The sequence below is a fragment of the Calcarisporiella thermophila genome (genome assembly GCF_041956535.1).
Source record: "Calcarisporiella thermophila strain CBS 279.70 unplaced genomic scaffold VTP21scaffold_5, whole genome shotgun sequence".
In the NCBI taxonomy this organism is placed as follows: domain Eukaryota; kingdom Fungi; phylum Calcarisporiellomycota; class Calcarisporiellomycetes; order Calcarisporiellales; family Calcarisporiellaceae; genus Calcarisporiella; species Calcarisporiella thermophila.
The window spans coordinates 733,504-753,378 of NW_027192195.1; the positions used below are offsets into that span (position 1 = coordinate 733,504).

The 19,875-nt window shown below is 44.1% G+C and overlaps 9 protein-coding genes across 9 annotated transcripts; 4 read left to right on the top strand and 5 right to left on the bottom strand.

Annotated features, from left to right (window-relative positions):
* Positions 1 to 954: 954 nt before the first annotated feature.
* On the bottom strand, positions 955 to 3,417 carry VTP21DRAFT_9397 (uncharacterized protein; the record flags this gene model as incomplete). Its single annotated transcript, XM_069400348.1, has 11 exons — positions 955 to 1,354; positions 1,425 to 1,740; positions 1,807 to 2,023; positions 2,085 to 2,270; positions 2,331 to 2,480; positions 2,536 to 2,641; positions 2,705 to 2,769; positions 2,848 to 2,928; positions 3,014 to 3,173; positions 3,248 to 3,319; positions 3,383 to 3,417. The coding sequence occupies 11 exons, from the start codon at positions 3,415 to 3,417 to the stop codon at positions 955 to 957; spliced, it is 1,788 nt and encodes a 595-aa protein (XP_069254284.1).
* A 315-nt stretch (positions 3,418 to 3,732) lies between these two features.
* Positions 3,733 to 5,307, top strand: VTP21DRAFT_9398 (uncharacterized protein; the record flags this gene model as incomplete). Its single annotated transcript, XM_069400349.1, has 9 exons — positions 3,733 to 3,756; positions 3,885 to 3,981; positions 4,057 to 4,185; positions 4,270 to 4,351; positions 4,418 to 4,673; positions 4,736 to 4,831; positions 4,893 to 4,989; positions 5,056 to 5,107; positions 5,169 to 5,307. The coding sequence occupies 9 exons, from the start codon at positions 3,733 to 3,735 to the stop codon at positions 5,305 to 5,307; spliced, it is 972 nt and encodes a 323-aa protein (XP_069254285.1).
* Positions 5,308 to 5,872: 565 nt separating this feature from the next.
* VTP21DRAFT_9399 (uncharacterized protein) lies at positions 5,873 to 6,962 on the bottom strand (the record flags this gene model as incomplete). The annotated part of the gene is made up of 3 exons (XM_069400350.1): positions 5,873 to 5,980; positions 6,083 to 6,469; positions 6,528 to 6,962. The coding sequence occupies 3 exons, from the start codon at positions 6,960 to 6,962 to the stop codon at positions 5,873 to 5,875; spliced, it is 930 nt and encodes a 309-aa protein (XP_069254286.1).
* A 300-nt stretch (positions 6,963 to 7,262) lies between these two features.
* Positions 7,263 to 11,120, bottom strand: VTP21DRAFT_9400 (uncharacterized protein; the record flags this gene model as incomplete). The annotated part of the gene is made up of 3 exons (XM_069400353.1): positions 7,263 to 10,643; positions 10,716 to 10,971; positions 11,044 to 11,120. The coding sequence occupies 3 exons, from the start codon at positions 11,118 to 11,120 to the stop codon at positions 7,263 to 7,265; spliced, it is 3,714 nt and encodes a 1,237-aa protein (XP_069254287.1).
* A 1,252-nt stretch (positions 11,121 to 12,372) lies between these two features.
* Positions 12,373 to 13,994, bottom strand: VTP21DRAFT_9401 (uncharacterized protein; the record flags this gene model as incomplete). Its single annotated transcript, XM_069400354.1, has 10 exons — positions 12,373 to 12,388; positions 12,463 to 12,595; positions 12,656 to 12,822; positions 12,895 to 12,960; positions 13,015 to 13,084; positions 13,149 to 13,309; positions 13,370 to 13,458; positions 13,520 to 13,607; positions 13,672 to 13,719; positions 13,789 to 13,994. The coding sequence occupies 10 exons, from the start codon at positions 13,992 to 13,994 to the stop codon at positions 12,373 to 12,375; spliced, it is 1,044 nt and encodes a 347-aa protein (XP_069254288.1).
* Positions 13,995 to 14,674: 680 nt separating this feature from the next.
* On the top strand, positions 14,675 to 16,046 carry VTP21DRAFT_9402 (uncharacterized protein; the record flags this gene model as incomplete). The annotated part of the gene is made up of 4 exons (XM_069400355.1): positions 14,675 to 14,854; positions 14,928 to 15,002; positions 15,109 to 15,261; positions 15,336 to 16,046. 4 exons carry the CDS (start codon positions 14,675 to 14,677, stop codon positions 16,044 to 16,046), a joined length of 1,119 nt encoding a protein of 372 aa, XP_069254289.1.
* A 323-nt stretch (positions 16,047 to 16,369) lies between these two features.
* VTP21DRAFT_9403 (uncharacterized protein) lies at positions 16,370 to 17,100 on the bottom strand (the record flags this gene model as incomplete). Its single annotated transcript, XM_069400356.1, has 2 exons — positions 16,370 to 16,462; positions 16,540 to 17,100. 2 exons carry the CDS (start codon positions 17,098 to 17,100, stop codon positions 16,370 to 16,372), a joined length of 654 nt encoding a protein of 217 aa, XP_069254290.1.
* Positions 17,101 to 17,574: 474 nt separating this feature from the next.
* Positions 17,575 to 18,510, top strand: VTP21DRAFT_9404 (uncharacterized protein; the record flags this gene model as incomplete). Its single annotated transcript, XM_069400357.1, has 1 exon — positions 17,575 to 18,510. One exon carries the CDS (start codon positions 17,575 to 17,577, stop codon positions 18,508 to 18,510), a length of 936 nt encoding a protein of 311 aa, XP_069254291.1.
* A 361-nt stretch (positions 18,511 to 18,871) lies between these two features.
* On the top strand, positions 18,872 to 19,849 carry VTP21DRAFT_9405 (uncharacterized protein; the record flags this gene model as incomplete). Its single annotated transcript, XM_069400358.1, has 4 exons — positions 18,872 to 18,948; positions 19,028 to 19,091; positions 19,159 to 19,473; positions 19,556 to 19,849. The coding sequence occupies 4 exons, from the start codon at positions 18,872 to 18,874 to the stop codon at positions 19,847 to 19,849; spliced, it is 750 nt and encodes a 249-aa protein (XP_069254292.1).
* Between the last annotated feature and the right edge of the window lie 26 nt (positions 19,850 to 19,875).

The window sequence follows — 19,875 nt, forward strand, 5'->3', positions numbered from 1 at the left end:
ACAGCGAATGAGGGAAGGATAGATTCGAGATGAAAATTCCAAAATGATCGAAAGAAAACCAATAGGAGATTAGATGGACAACTACCCGTGAGGCAGAAACAATTAGCCCTATTGAAGCACAATAGTTTCGCCCAGAACCAAAGGAGATAAAGCTCTCTCGACCAAAATTTTTCATTTTATTCTCCGAATTTTGCTCAGAGAGGAGTAAGTGAAATATATGAATTATTAAGTTTGGCGGGGAAAGAGGGAAAATGCCTTGTATCCAGATTCCTGCTTGAATGTCGAGTCTAAAACTCGCTATGGGAAATTCGTTTTTCCTACATAGCTATTTTTAATGACTGCTAATAATAACTACAGCAATGACACCCTGTTTGATTACTGTCTCTTTTAGCTGCATATTACATGAGGCTACTTTACAGAGTCACATGTCCAAACACTCTCTTATCCTTCTGCTAAAGAGAAGGAGGAGCCCCCTCCCCTGCTCTTCAGACAAGCAGTTTATTACCAGCCTGGGAGATAGAAATTCTAGCCCAAGTGAGGCAACTTACTTTCCGAGCCAAAAAAAAAAAATAGGTAGACCGACCGCAGCCTCAATGGGTCGCTGAAACACTGGCTTTGTCTGTGCTCTGAATCTGCGATATTAAACGATGTATAAAATCACAGCCATTAGCTATAATGAACATGTTTACCGGTGCTTCATTTCATTTTGAAATGGAATTCTCCATTCTCCGATCCTGTTCCTGTCTCGGGTGTCAAATTAACCCTCAAAATAAGAGCAGCATATTACTCAATGCCCTTAAACCGGTATTCTCACGTCCAAAACATTTCTTGGCTATTAGTAAATAAAATTATCAAATACTGCAAACAAAAAAACGAAAGATGTTACAAAGAAAGATAAACCGCAAATATAATTAATATTGAAAAATAAGAAAAAGCTGCTATCTATGGAAGACCTTAGTGGATATTTCTCCTCTGAATTGCTGCAATCCGTGTACTTCGTCTTCGTACCACTCCCCCTTCCACTGGCGGAGGGTTGGCTTCAGCCATGTTCTCAGCTCCACTCCTCTTCAGAATTGGCTTCAGTGCCAAACCGGGTGTCGCTTTCCGATCCCTCTGACCTCCAGTCGTATTGGTGGTGGAGCTAATTCGCGGTGTACTGTGTAATTTATTCTTCTCGCCTTTTTCTTCTTCATCTTCGCCGAGGAGGGTGGGTCGCTTACGCGGGATATTTGCTGAGCTTTCGCGAAGGGGAGTGGGTATGTCGAGAGGAGAAAAGTCTGCAGTAGATGTGGCAAGTCGATGGGGAGTACGGGGTGTAATTTTGGCGCTGGGCGTAGACGATTTTTTCAGGAAACTAATAGAAAAATCAATCCAATTCAATTCAATATAAAAGCCATTCCCCCTCCTCAGCAAGAAATTCATACTCAGGGGTATCTGGCAAACTTTTCAAGAGTAACTGCGTCTTAAGTGCCCGCTTTTCCTCCTCCAAGGCTTCGCGCTCGGCTCTCATGGCCGCCCGCTCTTTGGCCATTCGAATAGTCTCTTCCGTGAACTTTCTGCGCTCAGCCTGTAACTGCACACGAGCACGCTCCAGCTCTGACTTTTGCTCGTCATACTCGACCATTGTGATCTCATTCGTCGAAGAGTTGAGATGCTTCTCCGCTGCTTCATCGAAGAATTTACCTTCCATAAAGTGATCGATCACTTTTTTGCGCTCTTCAGCAACATACTTGAGTTGATCTGCATCAAGATAGCGCGTCGTCAACTATTTTGCAATCTGGGCAATTGAGAAAAACAAATACTTGCCAAGTTCAGCGCTCAGCTGGCGTGCTTCCTCCAAATATTCTGCGATCTCCTGATCTTTCCTTTCCAATTCCGCAGGGTCGACTACAGGGTCAGAGGAGGGGCGATGATTCCACTCTTCCCTAAGCGTAGACAACAATTCCCTCACCCTTTCTTCCATCCGTGTCCCGGCCATATGAATTGGCAACTTGAAAAGCCGTGATGCTTCCATCTTTTTTCCCTTTAACCAGACAAATTTAGACTATTACTCCAAGGAAATGTTAGTGCTAGAGCGTGCTTACGAGAGAATCTTCTGCCGGCTCCAATTTCTCAAGAATTCGTCCTTCCTTCGCCGCTTCTCCACGAAGCAATATCTCAATTTCCTGGTATAACTCCAACAACAAATTGCGCAAGATATCATTCTCATCAATGAGGACGTTTTCACGCTCACTAAGGGCTTCCAACGCTTCATTGTGTAAATCATAGCTCTAAGAAGATGGAAGTTGTGAGTGTGTGATTGGAAGAGGAGAGATAACAAGGCTGCAAACCTCTTCTCCGGCCTGACGTCGCACAGTGGGACGAGATGCAGGGTTTGCTAGTGTGATCGTGATTTTGCTCGCTTTATATTTTTCGTTGGTTAGCTTTTGCACTCGGTCTTTCAGCTTGTTGAAGTTGAGCTCGCGTTTTCGGAGTTCATGCTAGAACACATCTTTAAGTCATTTCTCATATAGCCAAGTTAACGTTTGTAATTACCGCAAATTGAGTCTTTGCGAATTGCAAATTTGATTTCGCTGCCAATAACTCTTGTTTGGTCACCTTGTGCTTCTCTACCTCCGCTTTATGGGCCTTCTCGGCATTTCTTTAAGCAAAATGGATCCAATTAAAATTGGCAGCTATAGAAAGTCTCCCCCACAGTACTTACTCTAATCTCGCTCTGAGCATGGCTGCTTCGCGCTCAGCTTGCTCTAATTTAACTTTTAGTCCATTCTAATATGTAATATTTACAGTTATGTTTGAACTAAAATAAAAAACTATCCAGTTTCAGGGAGAGGAACTTATACGTACGTGATTTGATTGCAGCACTTCATGTTCACTCTGAAGCCTGCGCAAATTGTCTGACACCTCTTCCTTTTGTTCACTGTCTCTCTAATCCCAATTTCATTAAATAAAATTAAACCTCCGTTAATGAACGTTATGGTATCATTTACCATTACAATGCCTTTCAACTTACCTGTTGCTTGTTCAATAATGAAAATAAACAGTTAATTATGCGAGCTGATCCCTCTTTTGTCGGATTCAAAAAATTAAGGGGAGACGGAAAACCGCGTGTCGCGAGCTGATGGTTAATATAGTCACCAGTGGCCGACAAGTTATCGCCAGAGCAAAAATCACTAAATGAAACAGGTTAATTGCCATGAAAAGAACTCTTGCAAGTCTAGCTGAAACTAATTGGAGCGACACTTACGGGCTCGTCATATCGCTGTAAAAAGACGCATTCCCCACCTTGGCTTGGTATGGGGTGGAAGGCTCAAAATAGCTAATGGATAGAGAAGTTACCAAACCAAAACAAACCTAATGTACGGCTCTCAGTTTCACCAACCTGAGCTCAAGGCTACTGTCTCCGTCCGTGTCCATTTCGTCTGTTGTAGCTCCACGAACTTGTCGATTAGATATCCGTTTTAATTCAATAAAGGTAGGTTTTTTCAAAACACGTAAGAATAAATTTCTAACGCGTCTTTGGAATTCCATTGGTGAACTGCCCTCGACAGCATTTCCTTTTAAAGTCCGAAACATTGAGGAGAAAATTCGAGTCCAAAGGTTTCTCTGCTATCAACGCTATTTCTTCATATCGCTTATTTTCTGACCTGCCCTGCTTGCTGTGGGGCACATCTCTCTTAGATTTACATCATCAAATACAACCCTTTGGATTTCTGTGGGGATATTCAAACGATGATGTCCACTGAACTCTCGAAGGTAAGTCAAAATTTTTAATTGGGACTATGGGCTATTCGATCCCCTCGATATCCTCCCCCGCTCTCCTCACTTTTTGATATGTATATTGTATTAAATTGTAATCTCTTTTGCATCTACAATCTTAATAGCTTACTTTAAACGGCTATGTCGGTTTCGACACCATCACCAGTCAAATTGAAAAGAAACTCTTAAAACGTGGATTTCAGTTCAATGTCATGGTATGCGGTAAGTTAAGGAGATCCTGATGTCGGCCTGGGATAGCATCAAAGAATTCTGTTAATGCGACGTATATTTTTTTAGGTCAATCCGGATTGGGAAAATCTACACTTGTGAACACAATTTTCGCAGCTCATCTCATTGACAGTAAAGGACGCATCGCAGCTGATGAGCCACCTAGGCAAACTACTGAAATTCAAGTTGTCTCACACGGTATGGTCCTTGGTTATACTAGAAAAAAAATCATATAATTTATTCTTGCGCTTTTGCTTTTGCTTTTGCTTTTTATGCCCTTAGTTATCGAGGAAAACGGTGTTCGACTCAAGTTGAATATCGTGGATACACCTGGATATGGAGATCAAATTAATAATGAAAACTGGTAAAGCCGTCCTCCAATTTCATGGGCTAACTTCTTTATTAACATGGCTTTGATTCAATTGATTAGCTGGGAACCTATAATTAAATACATAAAAGACCAACACTCTGCCTATCTTCGTAAGGAACTCACTGCCCAGCGCGATCGCTACATCCAAGACACTCGAATCCATTGCTGCCTCTTCTTTATTTCGCCCACCGGACACTCCCTGAAGCCTATAGATATTGTCGTGCTAAAGAAATTGACTGACGTTGTGAACGTCGTACCGGTAATTGCCAAGGCCGATTCCCTCACAATGGAAGAGCGGATTGCTTTTAAGAAGAGGGTAATTCTTGCTTCCTTTCGCTCGGTGCACAGTCCACTAATTGGGATTCCATTCGATTATAGATCAAGCAAGAAATGGCCTTCCACAATATTAGACTCTATCCCTATGAGAGCGACGAGGATGAAGAACAGGAAATAGCGCTGAATGAAAGCATCAAGGTAGTCAATTTGTCTATACGCCATCAAATATCGATTTTTCTAATATAAAATCTATTTGCAGGAAATCATTCCTTTTGCCGTAGTAGGCTCAGAGAAAAGTGTGGAAATTAATGGTCTGTCTGTCCGTGGTCGGAAGACGCGATGGGGTGTTATCAATGGTGACGATCGCCTTTCCCCCCTAAACATTGACTGGTGAACTGATAACTCATATTGTTTGGCAATAGTGGAGGATGAAAACCATTGCGAGTTTGTACATTTGCGCAATTTCTTGACAAGGTAAGGAGATAAGAGAACCAGCTAGAGTAGAGCTAGATTTCTCACATCTTTACTTTAATAGGACACACCTCCAAGATCTTATTGAAACCACAGCCCAAATTCACTATGAGGCATTCCGCTCCAAGCAGCTGATGGCTCTGAAGGAATCGACCGGGGCATCAAGCGCCCAAAATCATTCCAGTGCAAACTTGGCTCACTAATCTCCACAATAGGGAGCAGAGATGCGCACAAACCAGTTATACTTCATTCATATTTTCTTTTTTTTTTTAATAAGTATTTTTTTTTTTTTCAGCTATGAATTTGTTTTCTCATTTTAACATTGGCAATATTAGTTAATATAATTGAGCTTCTATTTTCTACCATTGCTTTTGAGGCTCACACTTAATAATAAAACCAATTCACCGCAAGACAAGGCTAGGGAGCGGATATCCGCAACCTAATTGGTAACCCTTCCTTGAGTTTTGATCCTTTGGTAGGGACATTCTGCCATTATTGTAAAATGCCCGCATATCAGGAACAAGAAACGGCATTATCTATACTTTGCCAGCAGTTAAGGAGGCTATTTTCTTAATAGCCTCTCTAAAATGAAATCCGTAAATTCAGTTTCAAACTGAAATAGCTTTTGTAGGCGACAGAAAAAATGAGGTCGTTGTATATTCTCCTAATGATATTTTTTTGGTTGTAAACCGAGCGGCATATTGCCATTGCTGGTAATAAAGGTGAATCTATATTGCATCTTAAAATATAATCAATGTTCCACATCTATTATTTTATTGCTGACAGCCCCAATATTCGTCTAAATGCTGGGACTCGGAATGCGATGTTTTGACCCACGCTAAAAGTACTAGACGTCAACCAATACAGGCAGAGTGCCTACAGAAAAGAAGAGCAAAATAAAAGTGAGTAAATGAGGTTTATATTTTCATTTAAACACAAGAGACCCAAAGAGAGTAAAATAGGTCCATTTGTATTCACCGTAGGAAGTTGAGTCGCGATCGGGGCCGAGACAATGGCTAGCCCCCGTGCAAGCCCGCGCAGTATTCGCTGTCGATTCGTTAAATCTACCTCTCTTTTTAGCCATGCATTCCACTCGACATTAATCACATTGGTTATCCCAATCGCCATCGGTAGCAGCCAGGTATGATCTGGCTGGGTCAGGTCTGTAAACCATGCAATTCCGCCTGTTTGAAGGCCGTCCACTGGCGATGTGGGAAGTGGGAGCCAAGGGATAGGGAAAGAGGTCATGGAGCGAAGTGTGAATGACATGGAAAGAAACAGAGGAAGCTGTACCCAGGGAAGCAGAAGAACGCGCCAAGGCTCGCACTTATGCGCCCGATAGAGTGATTTTATCTTCTCGCGATACTAGATTAGATGGAGTCAGCTATGTTTAAGAGAGAAGCTCTATAAATTTGGCATGTACCTCTTTTTGTAGCAGCGATTCATACTCCTCGTAGGTCAAGCCTCTCTTCTTTGCATCGCGTGTCACTGTGTGCTTTAACGTTTCGGTCCAACTTTTTATTACTGGTGCAATGCCGTTCATTCTCGCAACATATTTTTGTTGCGAGATAGCAATTGGGAAAGTCAAGGTACTCCGGAGAATTACAGTTGCAGCTACAATGGATGCCCACCATGGCAGATGTGCTGAATGGTGAAGTTGCTCAAGGAAATATTGGTTGGTAGAGAGGATTCCGGAGAAGATTTCAGAAAAGGCGGAGGTGGTAACGGGGTCGGATGGTTGCGTAGAGGTATCACGAGCAAGACTCGTGGAAATAGGACGATGATGGTGGCAAAGCAGGCACGTAGTTGGCCGTGCCGCGTACCTAAGAGGCCTAATTAAGGCTGCAGTTCTGAGCATTTATGTTGAATTATCACTCGTACTCAACACTGTAATTCATATTGGCTTTGTGGCTTGGCTATAATGGTGGCAAATCAAAACACATTATACTGTTTAGCCACGAAGTAATAAAATAACATGGAGAGTAGAATATAAGTTAGAAAAGGGATATTTAAAATAAGATAGTCGCATAAAAAAACTAGGAAAATGTTAAAAGTAAAGGAGCGCGGCAAACAATATATACAAATATTAGTGGTTTTTTTTAATAGTACCATCTTTAAAAGAGTCATTCAGCAAATAAATATAAGGAAATTACAAATACTAGAGGGTAGGTATAGGTTTGCGATGTCTCGAATTCTCGCTCCTACTCAGTCTTAACAGGTCACTCAAACTTCGACTTGCTCCAGCAATGGCACCGATGTCTTCACCATTTCTCTCCTCTTCTCGTGGCTCCACGCTCAAACTCCATTCATATAGTTCGGATGCATCTTCGAGGCGACATTTTCCGGAAGAATCGAGGAGGATCGTCTTCAGATATGTCTGCACTTCTTCAATCTCTTGCAACGCATAAGGAATTTGGAAACGCTGCACATCCAACACTATGCGCGCGACCTTCATATATTTGTCGAAGTTTATGAGTCGCTTGTTCCCCGACGGGGACACTCGGAACGAAGGATTTCCATCATTGACGAAAATTAAATCCGTCAAATAAACGCCCAAAAATGGCAACGACGGCGCAGCGAGTAAATTAAGCCTGGCACGATAGGTGGCAAAGTTGCGGCTATGGTCCATGGCCTTGCAAAGTGACTCGAAAGATACCTTCGATTTTGTGGAAAGAGATTCCCAAGTGCGTCGAAGGCGCGTAATCGTCGTTGAGTTCAACGCACACACGATGGACATGAGTGTGCTGAAGTTGCTGAGTTTCATGCAATATTCTCCCACTTTGATCCAGAAGCGAATTATGGAAGCCCTTCGCCTTGCATCCGCTCCCATCCGAAGAACAGTTGAGATGATCCAAGAGGTCATTCGTGTACTCAAATGGCCCATCTGCCTAATGTTGTCCTCGCCAATATCTTTCTTAGCATGCCTTGCGATGAGCTCGGAAGGTTGAATGCGTCGATACAGTCTACTCTCGAAGAGCGTGAGCTGGCGTGCCATCTCCAGCGGATCAAAGTTAGTCACGTTTATCTGGCACGAACTAGGATCAAAAGCGTTGCGAAGAGTGTAGAGAAGTTGCTTGGAGATTTGAGGCACAGGTACATCGACATCCACCATTTTCGCCTCAGCGTCATCAGCCTCTTTTTCAGCGCCTTCCCCTACCACTTTGTAGTCGTGTGATTGGGCATATCTTGGCCGTACTAATCGCGTCGACTTTCGTAAGCGTTTATTGTGGATCAACTCCAACATCCGGTTCGCTGCCAACGCGGGGACCCCCATTTGATCCAGCGCGGTTGCCCACTCTTCCAAGTATTTAAGCACCACTTGATCCTGTGTTTCCCAATAGGTTTCGAGCCAGGCCTTAATTACATTGTATACGCGTAACTGCAAGGGAATCTGCACACTTTGACGCCATACCCTCATCTCTTCATCATTTAATCTATTGGGCGGGGACAATCGAAATCGATTCATAAGTTGCTCACAGAGCTCAAGTGGGGTGCAAAATAACCGGAACGTAAGGAAGAATGCATTAAAGTAGAGTGCATCCGGCGTGGCGTCATGAGTCGTAAGTCGTTCAACCAGTGCCTCAAGGGTCGCAGCATAGACATGGCCATCGGCTGAAAATTGGATTTCCTCGGGGTTGGATACAGGCTTAAGAAACCAAATCTTATCTTTTTGATCCTTGGAAATGGACGGCGAGCTTGCCCGATGCTTGAGCGTTCCCGTAGGATGCTGTTTGCGAGTCATGGTGGGAGATTTCTGGGAAGAAATAAACGATACGACCCGCGAGGAGCCAACAGAAGATGAGCGCGAAGAGGAGAGGGGGTTTAGCCAGGAGATGGGAGCCCGCTTGCGGAAAGGAGAAGAGCTCGGCCTTTCTTGGTGAGATTGCAGCAGCTCCAGACTTTGATTCCGGGGGGGGATCTCTATTCCTAAAGAGGACAGGCGTGGACCTTTCGTTGGCGGCTGAATTAAGCTCGAATCAGCTTCAGCGCAGGAATATTGGCGGAGAGTCGAAATAACATCAAGATTTTCTGGATGAATGAATGGATAGGTACTGTTCGAAATTGCAGACGTGATAGTCGCATATGGATTAGCCATCGCTTCAGCCGTAGGTGTCGTGACAGCGGAAGTTCTACTTTCATCCATCCCTTGGCATAAACCCGTGGGCGCACCACACTTAAGATCGGCAATCGTGTTCTTATCCCGATTTCTCCATTCTCTGATTTCTTCTCTCTTCTCGTCAGTAGCGTCTGCATCCAACCCAATCTCACTAGCAAACTGCTCACGTAAACAATTTAGGCAAAGAGCTTTGCGCTCCAGGAAGCTAAGTGTAAACTTGCTACGCTTCATAGAAACCCCTGGGTTGTTGTTGGTTTGATAGGGCACCTCCGATATAGTAAAGAGCAGCTGATGGTAGGAATCAAGGCTTTCATTTGCAATAGCGATGAGGTCACATGTTGCGCGTACTACAGCTGAGCAACACTCTGTTAAATGTGTTCGGTCGTCTTCATCTTCAGAACTCCACTCTTCCGGCTTTGGAGAGTTCTCATCTTGAACGCGTTTATCCCGAATAACGCCTGTCGAGAAAACGCGAGCAGCAGTAACTAAATTGCTTGTGGTCATATACAGCCTTCTCTTAGCGTTACAAAGGGCGATGATTCGATATTTCCGCCCGGCAATAGACGTGGGAATCTGTGGAGATGTTATTTTCTCGGCATCAGAGGATGAAAGCGGCATCACACACGTATCACGCATAGTCAGTAGCTCAAGCATTCTCTCCACCACCGAGAGCAGCTCCTTCACAAAGCAGACTGCGTCCTGCGTGATTTTGAGTAACATCACCGCCGTTGGCTTAGTTGGGGGTGGCGATTCATTTTGCATGAAGCCCACGAGACGGGCGATCCTCGACACGATAGAGTCGTAGTGAGAAGTGAGCACTTCCGGTGTCACTTTCACTTGGTTAGATGTCCCGGTGGAGGGAAGCGAGGTGGAGGAGGAGGTTTGTGAGAGAGTTCTTGGGCTAGAGCTCCAGGGCGAAGTCAAACTTGCGTCATTGCTCTCCAACCAGCCTTGGGGAATGGTGCGTGCAAAGGCGACGAAAGATCTGGCGGCTCCTAAAAGCTGCTGCCCACACATCCGGATATGCTCGGCCTTATCTGGAAGATGCTCTTCCGATCTACAGTTTACGCTTAGTGCGGACAAGGTTTCCAACACCATTCTTCGCTCCGCACCCAATCGCGGAAACTTCTCAATTACGACGCTGGTGCTCTTTGTGACTCCTGCTGCCACAAGCAGAGCCCGCACCTCCCATATGATCTGACGAAGCAAAGAGGGAATCCGAGTAGCCACACCTAGCCGTACCGCAGTATCGAGGGAGGAGAGGGTGGATGAAATATTACTGACGTGCAAGTCCAGCATTGATGTTCCCGAGCAGCTTTGACAGGATTTGTATAAAGCGTTCTCAGCCTCTTTATCGGCGGTCATTCCTGAGTCGCTCTCTAATCCGTTTGGCTTCAGCGTCGCGACGCGTTGGTTCTCATCCTATTGTCGGGATACGCATTGGCGGGTTTACTTGCCGGAAGGCTAGGTTTGATGGATAGAGGATAAACTTACATTGCTGCACAGGCTTTCTTCTTGCACAGTATAATTACTTGGGAACCAGCCACGTCGTCCCAAGCATTCGCCATACCACCATCCACTTTCATCTCGATGCAACACCTGAATCCTTTCACCGCTCTGGAAAGTGAGGTAGTCCGCGGAGGGATCCTGTTCTGGTGCAAAATCATGCAATGCGTAGGCAAACATCGGCGTATCGGCTGCCCTCGACGGAACTGTGTTTGAACTTACGACGTATTGATCATGAGCTGGGCTTTCATTAGGCATGGGATTGGAGGGGGATAAGCATGTTATGACGCGGAGATTGGATATGGTTAAAGCTTACTTTGTGCGGGCAATACTAAGGATGGAAACCACGTTGTTTTTGAACTTTGGTGCACCTTCGCTATTGGGGTGCGACATGAGAGCTTCTGTTTATCTTAGATAATTGTGGAAGAATAGGGGCTAAAAAAAAAGGTGTTCTTCTCATTAAACAAAGGGAGCTAACATATAAAACAAAAGTGGACATAGCCTTGTGAGGAGCTTCTCCAATGAGGCCATGCTAGCTCACCTTAGTGGTACAAATAGAATTCAGCAGGCTATGGTTCGTTTCAAACAGTGTTCCCGAGGTTTTGGGAGGAATTGCAGGAATGCCATTGAACACGAAGAGTAGTAATGAGGAAAGGACTGCTTATATATTAATTGGTTCTCGGCACAGAAGAAAGGGGCCATAAGAGGACTGTTTGACAAAAAGATGGTGTTAGATAGTACAAGCAAAGGAAAAAAAAAAAAAAAAAAAAAAAAAAAAACAAAGAGAACAAGATAATAATATCCCCCTTTTTCCGTTTCTCAGGTGTGATAGGGAGAGCAAGGGAGCGGGGGAGGGAGAAAAGGTGATCTTTACCGTGATCAAGCAGCTACACACAGACGCACGCAGAGAGAGGGGAAAGAGCAGGGTCTTTATTCTAAACTAGGCGTAAGCTGCATGCAAGATATCTGGTCTTTGCTTGCCAGAATCCTGGACGGATCGAGTGTCTGGATCTTTCGCGCTCGTCTTCGGGTTGAAGTACCAGAAGCTCGGATAAGCTTTGCTTTCGGGAAAAGAGCCCCGGCAACACTGGAGATTGAGTTTGAAAGCGTGTTTGTTTTGACAAGAGATCGGGCTTGTAATGCATTCTATATTTATACTTTGGGGGTTAATGAAAGCGCGTTCGCGAAGCCGCCCAAGCTCTGCTGCCATGGAAAATCTCTTCTATTTCCGTCTTGGCCATTTCAGGCTCTCTCCCCACTATTGGGAACGCCTGGTTCCAAAAAAATTACAGGCTTGTGACACCGCGGCCCATTTTCAAGCCCCATCTCCTAGCAAAGGTTTTACCCCCATCAAATGCCTCCCAAAAATCGCTTCCTATTTATAGGCAATGAGGGGCATCTCGATTATCAAAGACTGGATGCGAGCGGATGGCGCCCGATAATCCGCTCCCCTTTGAGATTTGTCGATGATAGTCAAACATCTTCGAAATTTCCCCTTTTCTTTCCCCCCGAGCTCATCCTCTTCCCCCTCAAGGCAATCACGCCTGTGGGTCTTCATTCGATGTATAGCCCCACCAATGTTTAGAGCATCTACAGTGAAATTTCCTTTTTATTCCACACCCAAAAAACATGAATCGTCAGCCTCTCATTCGTCCGCTCTCCTACAGGACCAAGCAAATTCCCTTGTGAATATCCCTTGTGAATATGGATGAAGCGTGAGGAAAAGATGGCTTACCATAGATGCAAAGAATGGTCGTAAAATGAGCAGCTACCAATGAGGCTAGTACTCGGATCGTAGCACCAATCCACACCATACGCAAGCGACTGATGCTCTAGAAACTCAGTTTCTCCTCTCATGCCTTTGTATCCTGTCCAGTATACGCAAAATGAGATGAGGCTAACCAAAAACAAGCGCACACAATAGATACCGTGTTCACACCGAAGCACGAAGAACCCCGCGTGCATGCTTGCAACCAGGAGTCGCTCCTTGTCTGTGGGGTGCCACTTAATTCGCCATACGCCGCCCCCCGTGTGGAAATGGCAGAGGGGGCGCGCCATGTTGCGCCTGTCCCACAGCAACACGTTCTCGTCATAACTTATTCACAAATAAAAAGGAGGTGAGCGAGGAGGGCGCGAGAGGATTTGAAGAGAAACAGGATGAACTCACCTCCCGGTAGCAAGGATGTTCTCCTCAAGCGGGTGGCTTTGAATACTGCACACCCCCATCTCGTGTCTACATGATACACGTTAACCCTGTTACAAATGATAGTGACTAATGGCTCATCACCTCTTGCTCACGAACGTAGGCTGGGTCAGCGCCCTCAAATCCCACCCCTTTAACCTGCAGTCGTCTCCACCTAGAAACTTTGAATTGGCCTCAGCCATTGATTGACCTCATGTCCACCCATAAATAGCACAGACCTGTATAAATGAGACTGGGGTTCCAATAATCGTATGCCGCAATCCACGCCTCGTAGTCATGAGCATGCCACCGCGCTTTCTCTCTAAATTCAACCGTGCTATCTAATGACACGACGCAGGCCTCTCCCGACGAAAGCGAGACTACGATGTCAGGATCGGTGCTGGATGTATGCTTCAATTAGTCTAATCGATCAGCCATTTTTCTTCGGAGGAGCACTTGCCTCGGTTGAACACGATTCGACCAATCCAACGATAAACAGAGTTTCCCGTCATTGGATACCTCATATCTGGACACCATGTCCAGGCAGGGCTGGGAAAAAAAGGGTTAAGAAAATGGTATACAGAGTCGGAATTCGCTAGCCGGGCCATACCTTGGCGCTCTCAAGGGCGTAGAGTGAAAGTTGTCCGGCCGCGTCTGCAAGAGCAAGCAATTTGCGCCCGGCTATCGGTTGATGGCACCTTTTTTACACAATATTTATTCATGTGTGGGATAAAAGGCGGCCTGCCATAAGATAAGTATTACCATTTGGAATCCAGTATGGCTGCTGTTTCGATTCTCTGTATCTGATCTCTAGTATGTATTGTCACAAAAACTTAGTATTCACGGTTGCTATTAAGACCTATCTAAGGTGATGAATACATTTTCATCTCGCCGCGGTCTTTTGCCTCGCACAGAAGCAATTTCCCGACTCGTTTCTTTGGTGCATCGGGATCGCCACTTTCTTCATTATCCTTTAATTGATAGGTGCAGCAGGCAAAATATCTTGCTGCATCGCTAAACGGACAGAACTCTACCGAATCAGCACTGTATTCGGTGTCGAAATGACAGAGCGATGGAGCGCGCATTTTGAGAATTTTAATATTATACTCGAGGCATGCCTAATAAATATGTGACTCGCATTTGTGACCTCATTGGTAATACATATTATAGGGTTGGCTCTGCGTGCCAATTTCTTGAACATAAGAGCAAGTTATTTTAGTAGTTTCATTTAGCATATAAAACATACATGTATATCCCAGACTACCTTTTGGCGATCTTCCTAAGGAACCGCTTAGGGGAAGTAAGGTATAAAATGTGGATGATCAGAATGCAGTAAGGAAGCTGGATGAAGAGAAAGAGTCAGAGATTAGGTGTCGGTCAACAATAAATATTAATAATACCCGTCCCCCGCAGAAATCGCGAAAGAGAATATCGAACAGGGCTTTAATCTCGTTAAATTCATATGCCTGAGAGCATGTTAATAGAGTTTGAAAAAGGAAATTGTTTTGCACTTGCCGAACGTGTCTTCGAAAATCCACGGCGTATGTAGAAAAAACCGTCAACTATTGAAAAGGGCTATGATAAACTTCACAGACATATTTTCACGTTATTAATATCCGGCATTGACTCGACTTCGTTCAAAAAAAAAACATATAATGCCACAATATAGCCCATTCTCCTACTTACGCAAGCATCTCCGAGCATGGTGTTTAGTTTGAATGAATCTCGGAATTAACTCTCGACCTCCCTTGTAGAACGATTAATAATGTTCACTTATCTTGCTCTGTGGACATTATGGCACATATATCGAATCGACCGCTTCTCCTTCGTGACCCTCTCTGGTTTACGCAAGGGAGAGCTACGTCTCATTGTTTCGATATTAGCTCTTTTCGCCTTCATATTTCAATTCATCTATGATGCATCGAGAACACACTTGAAATATTTTGTATATATGACACTCTAGTGTTACAACAAGAAAGGCATACGAACTAACATCCCACTGTCACCTATCCTTATAGGGCGAACCCATGCCAGATTCAGAATGGTCAGACTCGAGTAAAACTTTGCAAGCTGTTGCTGATTATTTTGAGATGGTCTGCCTCTCGCTACAGACTAGTACATTATTTCTCCTTCAGGCAAATAGATACCCATTTCGTTTAGGACCACTCTATAATTGTATATCATTTTGGTGTATATTAGGTCTTTTGGAATTATATCGCAAGGTCCTATACCAATGCAAGCTTTATGTCGAGCATAGAGTTTAAGTTATATATCATTTGGAGCATTGTCAGTGTTGCTTTTTTCCCCTTATTGCGCTTTATCTTTGAAAATGACTCAGTAAAGCGCGAAATGGTATAGCCTTGACCATTTGCTAGCAGTTCCTTGTCTCCCTCTTTGATGATTATCGAGTATTTTTTTTATACTAGTTCCCACAGCTTGCCTATGGAATAGAGCTATTAGTGGTCGCATTTCTCGGGCTTTCTTCTCACCACCGCTTTCTTATTCTCATCAACGAGTGTATGCCTGCATGCGAAACATCAGGCACATCCCACGTCTACTTTATGGATCATCTAAGGGATGTCAATCTCTATCTAACCACGGCACTTATCGCCAATGCTATTTCCCTTATGGCCCTCGCTATTGATGACTTATCGGGAGCCATGCATTTTAGTAACATGACTTTCATGAGTGACCTTCTTATCATGAATGTTAATTTTACCGGGTTCGTGGTCTGGCTCAGCGTCATTCAAGTCCTGCATTCAAAATACAAAACCAGGATGGCACCCACCACGACTGATCCGGGACTTCGTGGAACGAATAAGAACGCAACCACTCCTTCGATGTATGTTGAACCCGACTCTTGCACGATGTCCGACAGTTGCCTACATGATAGCAGGAGGCAATTAAATTGGAGCCCAATATTTGGAAAGGCTTTTGAGGAGGATGAAGCTGCTGACCATAAAGTCTATTCTTTCATGGTGGATCCCCAACTCCAACCCCCAATATCCAACTATAACGGGCCTAGGAGAGCGATTTATAACTTGAAAACCTCATCGGAGACCGATTTACTAGGGAGAAGCGTACACGATTTTCAGGCCCGCTCCAAGACCAAACGACATACTAATTTCCACAGATGACAGAGGCAAGATGGATATGTTTAGGTTGATTGAGGATGAATCATTGCGACTATAGCCGACACTATGGTTTTCTCTAGTTTCAATACTCCCCCTCCCCTAAATTTTCTGGCTATATTTGCAAAATATAGTTTGATAGTATCATGGGGATAACATGGGTTATTTTGACATTTTTGCTGTTATAACTAGTAAACTATTGTTTAAATAAAATGAGTGTAGGTAAATAGCAATGTACAACACGGCAAAGAGCCATATCCTCTAGCGCGGGAAAATAAAGTGGTATATACTGGGTGATGTATCCGCGGCCGATTATCTAAAGTTCTACACTATTGATTCATGTACGCTAGCCATGCTCGTCTCCTCTCTCTATCCCGCTTTTCCATCCGCACAATGTCTTTGCGTGTAAGCCTCTGCTGCTCCTATAGATGGATGGAAGAAATAAATGTCGGATATTAGATACCCTAATCTCGTTTGAAAGCTCAGGGTCGTATATTACCTTAATTACACGCGATATTTCCACCTCTTCTGCAGTATGAGTTACTCTCTTCTTTTCCTTCTCGCCTCCAATTCCCGCCCGATCCTTCTTGAGACGAGTCGCAATGGGCACACGTCGGCCCTCACCCGTAGGCCCAAGCCCACTTTCGTAGTTCCACCCCGAAGACTGGAGTATTCGAAAACCACGATTTTCACCTGTTAAATGTAAAGGATCGGGCACCGAAGGGTATTGTACTGCAGTAAGATGAGCAGTACCACGTTCATGCTCGATGCGAGAAATCGCTGCGGGAATATCTATATCACAGGCATCACAATGCCAGCGTGCTTGATCATAGGGTTGCATGGAATCGTTGTCCTGTGGTTCTGGAGATTCTGGGGCCGGGGAAGCTGAGGTGAAGAGAGATCGGTAGAAGAGTGATATATCATCGTCAGAGGAGGTAGAGGGGAGATTCGGAACGCTCGATGATGCAGGAACAAATGCTATGGGTTTTGCATAAAGATGCGCAACAGGCTTGTTTCTCTCGCGGGGTTTAGGATCGGTTGTATTATCTTGTTCTGACATGATCTAAGAGTTATTTTTTTTAGTCGCAATGAAAAGTTAAATCTAGGACTTGGCAGTGATTCAAATTTATTTTTGATTGGGCCGAGCCGGAAGTAGACTGCTCTGACTGATATTACGTGTGTAACGAATTAGTTGCCTTAGCTTCAGGATTATAGTATAACGAAAATGCATCGAATATATACACTACATATGCTGTGAGCGACGAAAGGTAATATCAAGCATTTCTCTTGCTCTAAACTGTACTTTTCTCTTCTGTCTATAGAAAATATTTTATTCTGCTCTCACACCCAGCGCCTACTCTGTTTCATTATATCACCCTCTTTAATCATTCAGTCGCTCTTTGGGAGAATAGCTTTTCTATTAATCCTATTTTATGACTGCTCTCTAATCTTTTCTTTCTTATCACACCTCTTGGCCCGGGATATAAATGAAATTCTAGTTTTCTTGCATATAGTAGAGATCGCTAATTCAAGCATGAGAAAGACAACAGTTTTATCTCCAAGAAGTTTTCCTCGTATCTCTAAATACTGGAAATCCTCACTGGCACCGATCACCCCGCCACCATCGCCAAATACATCAAAGTCAAGAATTACTAGCCAATTGGTCAATGAAAATGATCCCCCATGGACTGGCGATGAGTCAATCCAAGACTCAGTGCTTCGCATGCTAATCGACAAGTATCCTCGACCCCTTCCCTCAACCTCTATTCGCTCCATCGATCCTCGCCCCCCGGAACGACGTCCCGTCATGATACAGCTCGAGAATGAGATTCAAACTCAAAGAAAGAAGAAAAAGCCGTCTCCCAGCCGTCAGGAACGACTTGATGCATCGCGTGACCGTGCAATCGTCTATGCAAGCACCAAACAGATAGAAACTTCTTCCCCCAATCCTCGTCCATCGACCCTTGCTGGCTGGCGATCTCTAGTTGAACAACGTATCAATGAGGCTCAGGAGCGAGGGGAGTTTGCTCACTTGCCTGGTCTTGGAAAGCCACTGCCTACGGATCCGGCTCAAGAAAACCCATGGATTGACCGTACTGAAGCCCTGATGAATCGCCTCATCAAGCGTCAAAATGCTGCCCCTCCCTTTGTTGAGATGCAACGTGATATGAATGAGGCAATAGAGGATTTTCGACGCCGTTTGCGCGACGACTATGCACGGTTTCTCAAAGCATTTGGACCTGGTGAATCCCAACGATTTCAAAAAGAACGGCAGGCCTGGATCCGAGAGGGAGTCCTAAAGATAAACCGACAAATAGAAAACTATAATATAATTGCCCCGTTCTCCGCGCAAAGACTCTTGTTGACGGAAGAAACGGAATGGAAGCGATTGGTACAAGATCAGGAATTAAATGCGAATCAACAAAAGAAGCAGGTGAAGAAAAAAGAGGACTCTAAGCCGACGCAGTAGAGGTGAGATAAAGAGAGAATATTGTGTGTAGAGCGGTATTTAAGAAATGCTTTAAATGTTAATTTTATGCAGTAGAGTGTATTTTTATTATACTGTATTGTATTGAATGCGAATAGTATTCACTAAAGTGTATCGTGCATATAATACTGTATTTGTATGCTACATTTGAGTGAAACTGCCCATTAGATGGTTAATTGAAAATTAAAGAAAAATATACAGATATAACTATATTAACCCCAGTCAAGCTCTATCACTGTAAATTTATGTTGCAAAGTACAATAGGTGGAGTTAAATTAGTATTCTTCTATAGTACGTTTACAAAGTATTATCATCACTGATTATAAAATAGTTAGATGAAGTAATGGCGTTTTCGCTAATATCAAAGCGTCTTCTTTCACAAAGCCAATCAGGACTCAGATTGCAGGACAATACTTCCAAGTAAATCAAAATATTGGAATTAAGCTATTAAAAACAACCCCACCTTTGATTTATAAATTCACCCTCATCTCTTCAACAGTCTCATGGGCAGAGATTCGCACTCGCGAACCGGAGAACTCGGCCATGATGCCAGAAATTATGGAGTAAATTCATTTCCCCCATTGCTCTTCTGTCCTCTTCGCTTCAGCAATTTCTGGAAATTTTTTTTAGGGTCTGTTCAAAGATAAAGACTGGAAATGCTCCGTGTGTGGTAATATCAATTGGGCAAAGCGAACAAATTGCAATATCTGCTCAACACTGAAGCCTGAAGTTCGCGCATCTCTTGGTGAGCGCACTGGGCGTGGGGGTGGATTTAAGGAACGAGATGACAAAGTTGAATACCGTAGAAGAGATGACGACGATGAATGGGATGAGTTTGGAAGGAAAAAAAAGAAAAAGGGTGCGGTAGAATCCAAGAAAAATGAAGAAGATGAAAGACACTATCGTGAAGAAGAGGAGGACGAGGATGAGGATGAGGATGAGGATGTAGATGTGTCTGCATGGGAGAAATTAATCAATGAGAAGCAAGATGCAAAACATGAAACGCGTGCTCGCTCGCGATCTCCAGAAAGACGACGCGGAAACAGATCCAGATCACGTTCCAGATCACGAGGCCGAGAAAGATTTCACACGCGTAATGGATCGAGATCTCCTGGAAGAGAGTGGCGACGACGGAGAAGTCGTTCTCGTTCCAATGAGCGGAGGAGAAGCCGTTCTCGATCCAATGGACGGAGAAGAAGTAGGTCACGTTCTAGAGATAGGAGAGATCGAAAAAGGTATGGTTCTCGCTCACGGACACCACCGAGACGGAGATGAAAACAATGTTCAGTGTGTTTGTTCCAGGATGTTTAGTGATGTTTAATAAAACTTGATCGCAATCATATTTCG